The sequence below is a fragment of the Lipophrys pholis genome (assembly GCF_963383615.2).
Source record: "Lipophrys pholis genome assembly, chromosome: 1".
Lineage (NCBI taxonomy): Eukaryota > Metazoa > Chordata > Actinopteri > Blenniiformes > Blenniidae > Lipophrys > Lipophrys pholis.
In genome coordinates, this window is record NC_137635.1 from 962,245 (window position 1) to 968,411 (window position 6,167).

Here is a 6,167-nt window from a genome sequence, read left to right on the forward strand (position 1 = left end):
CTGCCACCTTGAATCTGCTTGTCTGTTTCTGTACATTTCTATAAATGATGAATACTGTGAGAAGTCAGCCTCGAGATCTCCTGGCTCATGAATTTAGTTTTATCTTTTTATTATCATTTCCTCAGTTTTTAGTTTTCGTGAACATAAATTAAACACTTTCATTTTCTTCCATTTACTCAAAGGAATACAATGCGTATAGTTTTTTATTTCTATTTTTATTTTCATCAGGTAAAATGATGCAACCCAACAAAACATCATCTTTATAAAAAAAAATCACCATTTAAAACATTTTACAATAAATACATTTACGGTCTTTACATTATTTACAAATCCTCTCCGATTAATTTTAATACTCATCCAAATTATCCAAATAGATTTATAAATAAAAGAAGGACCTTCTTCTAACAATCAATGTTCTCAGTGCATTTAAAAAAAAAATAAAAAATTCTCTTTCAGATTTTCATTCATTCTCTGTTTGTCACATAAGGTGCAAAATGTTTGAGGTTTTTAGTGAAAGTAAACTAAATAAGAGTGACGGTCTCCTTCCAGTGAGAATCGAAGCGTAGCAGAAACAACAAAGAAAACTTTGTGTGAGTCCGTAACGGTACCGTCAGAAAAACTGGACTTCAGTTGTCGGCTGCGGTCAGAGGACTCGGGGGACACTGGCCTTCCAGCCGCTGGATGGACGGAGGTCTCTTCGGGGGTTTGGCGGAGGAGGGGATGTCGGTGAACACCACCGACCGGCCGTCGGGGCAGAGCAGGACGCTGGAGTCCGCCTCGCACTTGGTGGTCCTGCTGGGCCACAGAGCCTCGGCCGGACTGGGCCTCAGGCCCAGACCGGCCGGGGAGAGGACCTCCGTGTTCATCACCGACGCCTGACTCATCTTGATCAGCATGTCCAGCGACTGCTTCCGGCTCTCCAGCGAAGCCTTCATCACCTTCCTCTCGCGCTCGTCCTCGTCCTCGTCCTTCCTGTCCTCCGGCTCCTCGTCTTCCTCCTCCTCCGTCTCCGTCATGTTGCCTTTGGGGCTTCCCTCCTCTCTCGCGCTCCGGTCACTGGAAGAGTCCGTCGCGTCCCTTTTAACCGACAGGTCGAGCGGCCCGTCGCTCTGGCGAGCCGTCCTCTCCAGCGCCTGGTGGATGTGGGAGAGCTCGCTGCGGATTTTGCTCAGATGTTCCCAGAGGTGGCGCTGGGCGGGGAGGTCCTGCTTCTCCAGGTGGGAGATTCTGCGTTCGGCCTCCTGATACTCCTGCAGCGCCTTGGAGAGGTCGCCCAGGAGAGCAGCGACTGACTCAGACGCTCCCTCCCCAACTGTCCGGACCCCCGCCGGGTCCTGGCTGTTTTGACCCCCGTAGGTGGAAAGAGAGGACGTCTCAGTCTTTGGACTGGCGAGAGGATCGTTGCTCCACGTTTCATTTGGCCGGAAGAGTTGCTGAGGATCCTGTGAACTGGGAAAAGAGAGGGAATTATATATTTTTTAAAGTCAATAAAATTTAGGACACACAGTGATAAAAAGACGATACTCAAACTGCTCGTACTTATTAAAACAGGAACATTTTTTTACCTGCTCTGGAGGAGAAGCTTGTCGGCAGTCGACGCGGCGTGGATGTTTTTCAGCAGGTCCAAAGTAAAACCCATGGCTGGTTTCTTCTCCAGAGGACCGTCGGGATTTCTCAGAGCGGCCGTCCTCTTCAAACTCCAGCCTGCTTTCCCGTCCTTGGCAGCGGCCTTTACCTTATCCCCGACCCTGTAGCCCTGCTCGGGGGAGTCTTCCTGAGGCGACGCCCACCCGGCCGGGGAGACGGCGGTCCCGGGCCGCAGAGCCGGCACTTTCCACAGATTGACTTTAGGCTGGAATCCAGACAGGGGACTTGTTTCCAGGCTGTTTGCGGAGGTCTTGAGGGATTTAGCAGCGTCGCTCTGACTCGAGGCGGGTCCAAACGTGTGCTCATACAGGAAGGGGTAGTAGAGACGAGGGGGGATGAGGGCTCTGTCTGAGTGTGCGCTGGACGCCGGGTGCAGCAGCTGAGCGGCCGACGCCAGGAACGGAAGCTGTGCGAGCTGCGCGTGAGTCTGGGCGCTGATCCCGGAGGCCGCGGTGGGAATAGCTGAGTTCATATAGGAGAAAAGGCCCGGGCTGATGGGGTAACCTACGCCCAGCACCGACAGGTTGAGTCCAGTGGGGTCCTGGTAGTCCACCAGGTTTGGTGGAGGGGGGTAACAGGGGATGGAGCCACCCACTCGAGGCTGAGCGCCCTCCGCCTTGGCCTTGGTGTGACTGGACGCCAGCAGCCGCCATTGCTCCGACAGGAGACCCGGAGCCGTCAGGCATGTCTTAGAGAGCTTGTAGTGCCTCAGCTGCGCCTCCACCTCCACAGAGCGAGCTCGCAGAAGCTGATCTTCCAGAGAGAGCATGTCGGCCATGAGGAGCTCCGATTCAGGCTGTTTGCTCTTTCTGGAGGCCGATTCAGTTGCATCTCCTCTGCTGCTGTTCGAGTTTTCTTTGGTCGCGGCGCTCATCTCCGCTCCCTCCCCTCGTCCTACGTCTTCTTCATCATCAGCTCCGAGGTTTTCTCTGCCCTCGGCTTCCTCCTCCACGGACCTGCGTTGGCCCGGCTTGTCCTCGGTGCGCATCGCCTGCTCCAGCTCATCTTTCCCCGTAGCGTGCAGGCCGTGTGCCTGCTGAAAGGGTCGGAGCTGCTCCGGGTGCAGGACGTTGCCCTTCTTATAGGGCCAGTCTGACTCTATGAGCAGCGACAAGGAGTTTTTGCACAGGCTGTACTTCATGTGGTTGTAGAGGTGGGACTTCTCCATGCAGGTGAAGGGACACTGGAAGCACTTGTAGTTGTAGGGCTTCCCCCATGGCCGTGGGATATAGTGCGGTTTCTTTGGCTTGCGCTCTTTGTGTTTGCTGGCAGAAGTCACTTTGCAGGCGTCGTCTTTCGACATGATCGAGTCTCGAGATGAGGAACAACTGAACCGAATGCTTCGCGGGATCGATCGCTCAAGCTACACTTCTGGGTTGTTTAACTTTTCTGCTGGGACTCATTTCAGTTGACGCAAGTCTCCCCTCAGTTTGGTGGGTAGATGGCGGCTGGGGGTGGGGGGGGCGAGGGGTGAGGTCAAAGATCCTACCTTCCTGACGAATTAGCCAGCCTGCCTGGGAAAGAAAACAAAGACAACGGCTGATGAACAAACCTGCAAGTCAGGATTCATAACACTTCTGTAAGAAATCCAAATCTGAGAGATAAAGTTTGAGGCGGGGGGGGGGGGGGGGGGGGGGGGGGGGGTTCATTATGCACATATGTGTTTAGCAGGAGCCCATTTGTTGTCTGCCTGAGTTGAGCGTTGCCACTAACCTAACTGCAGGGAGGCCCACGCTGCTCCGTTCTCACTGTACCTGCCACTACTCATTAGTTCCAGTGCAGCACCAGGCCCAAGCAGGGCCAAGGGGCTTTTGGGGGGGGGGGGGGCACAGAGGACTGTGCACCTGTGCAGGGAGTGGGGGGGTCACGACAGTAACAGGCCCACTTGAGTTGGTGGGCCTGTGCCCTCCGAGGCCAGCTCACGGCACACGGTGTGGGGCTGCTATAGGAGAGGGAGAGAAGTTGGGGGTTTGAGGCCTGATTCTTAATGAGAGCCTGGCGCCATGCCTGAAGGCCGTCATTAGTGCCAGGACTGGGATCTGGGTCAGGACATGGTGCATAAGTTCAACTCCTCTCCCGCACCGTCTCATCCGACTAACTAACTCTGCATTCAGCGGCGCGGCGCAACAATAAACGAATGACAGGTGACTTTTGTTTTTTTTTATGTTTTATAAGAGTTCAGCGGGATATTTTAGCAAGATAGGCAAATTAAAATCATCCCTTCACATCAGTGTAGCTCCAGATATTTCTGGATGTGTAGAAAAACATTTAAACAAATGCCTTTACCTGCTTTTTTCTATCTAAAACACATGCACTCACAGTTTTTTCATTCAGTTTTGCATTGAACAGACAATTGAGGCATTACAGAGAAAATAATAGAAACTTATTTCACTTCAATCATATTCCACATTTCTTCTTTGCCTACCCTTCTTCATCCATTCATTAATAGTAAAGCATGGGTTTCATTTATATCCCGGGCTTTATTATCATCTAAAATACGCATCTAAATTGGGGTTTTTTTTGGAGTGTTTGATTTAGAGAGACTTTGTGATCTTTTTAATACTGCGAGCCGAGCAGCCTTTGGCTGAAGCCTGCAGTGAGAGGAGATGTGAGGAGGCGTGCGATCCGCTTTGAGGGTTTTAGTTCTCCTCTTTCCTCGGGTCATTCCCAGATAAAAGTCTGTGAGGAACTCAGGGTCCAAACTGGGGTGAAAACAAACTTCAGAAATCATCTTTCTCTGTCCCGCGCCGACGTCGGCAAAAGGTTTGTTGAGATGAAGGCCAGTGGAGCAGACACAGGTGATGGATGGGCGCTTATGTCGAGAGACAGCAGACAACCTCATCCATAAAGCGTCAGCGTGACGGGTGATGATGAAAGACAGTGAGTGTAACACACTGCTCTCCCATCCGGACCCCCAGAACTGGCCCGTGAGTGGCCGACCATTTGATTGGCTCACTTGTCCGCCTCGGGGCTCTGACCTGAGCTTTGAGCTCATAATGGAGTCTAACAGCTGCTGCGACGAGCCAATCAATAAAAATCATTTTTACAGTAGTTTTCCCCCCTCCTCTTCTGGCTATCAGCTCCTCTCTCCACTGACTTGGCTGCACTTTCCTGCCCCCCCCCCCCTCCTGCGGCCCCGTATCCAGACCCTGCGGTCTTGTTTTAAGCTTTTAGGGACGAGGTTCAAACAAGCCCGATCGCTTCGACATCTATTGTTGCAATTAAGGAGGTTCACCACACTGAAAGCTTTGACAAGTTAACATGCGTACTGCAACCACACCGCTGCCATCCTGCAGGACACACACACACACACACACACACACACACACACACACACACACACACACACACACACACACACACACACACACACACACACACTGGGACACACAGTGATGTTTGTTGATTTTAAACACTTATATTCTATAAAGCTAAACAGTTAGAAATCAAAACAATGTTACCTGAAAGGATTGCAAAGCAGAGCTGAAGCTTTTTGTTTGGTTTTTTTTCCCCGTTTGAGGAGTAAAAAGTTCTGCAAAAGAAGAGAGAAAAACAGATTTTAAGAATTTTATTGTCTTAAGAGACTTGGATATATTAATTCATTATTATCCAATATAATAATTAAATATTAAAATATGAACATTGTTGTGAATTTAGCATTGAAATGACCAACTGCCAAAAAGAACCTGCGTTACAATGACAATAAAGATTTTCTTATTCTTATTCTAATTTATTAAACAGGCCAGATGAACTTAAGTTTCTAATTAGCAGGAAGTTTCCTTCAAACTACAAATATTGATGTTGATTAATTCAAGTTATTATATTTTAAATTAAATAAAAACAAATTTTGAAAACACAATATCTGATATTTAAGTCTTTTTTTTCTAAAGTGTGAAATAAAGAATTTTAGATTATGGATTTAAAAAAACAACATTCTGCATTATTCAGTTCATTTCAAAAGTTAAATTATAAACTCACATTACAATAATTCAATAATAATTCAATTAAAACAAGACAAAACATGCAGCTTAAAATAAAACAGCAAATGTTTTCTATTGCCAGCAAAAGCCTGATATATAAGGCCTTTCTTACATGTCACCATTTAAAATATAATTTAATCTTCACAGATTATTCAGCTTGCATGCCACGAGTGGAGATTAAAATGTATTCATCCGTACCTACAGAGCGTCCCGGTGTGGCTGACTGTCACTCCTCTGCAGCGGCAGGGCAGCGCGTCCCACTCAAATGGGAGCGCAGGAGTGAGTGTGGAGATATATATTGACTGGGAGCATTACCCTGAGGCACTACAATCCAGCAGCTCCCCCTCCTCACCCCCCCACCCCCCCCCACCCCCCACCCTCCACTCTGGATTGTCAAATGTGGTCTCTACCTTGCAGCCGGGATTCAAATTAACAACTTACACAATAATGGGAAAGGTTAGGGTTTACAGAAGATGTTTATCAGGTTTAATCCTTCTTATGTTAACATCTGGTTTGTCTAGCGTTTCTAATCCAAAAGGC

General features: G+C 48.8%; 1 protein-coding gene across 1 annotated transcript; it reads right to left on the reverse strand.

Annotated features, from left to right (window-relative positions):
• Nucleotides 1-222: 222 nt before the first annotated feature.
• Nucleotides 223-3,161, reverse strand: prr35 (proline rich 35). The gene is made up of 2 exons (XM_080459791.1): nt 1,566-3,161; nt 223-1,449 (listed from the first exon to the last, which is right to left on the reverse strand). Exons 1-2 carry the CDS (start codon nt 2,948-2,950, stop codon nt 627-629), a joined length of 2,208 nt encoding a protein of 735 aa, XP_080315917.1. The 5' UTR covers nt 2,951-3,161; the 3' UTR covers nt 223-626.
• Nucleotides 3,162-6,167: the final 3,006 nt, after the last annotated feature.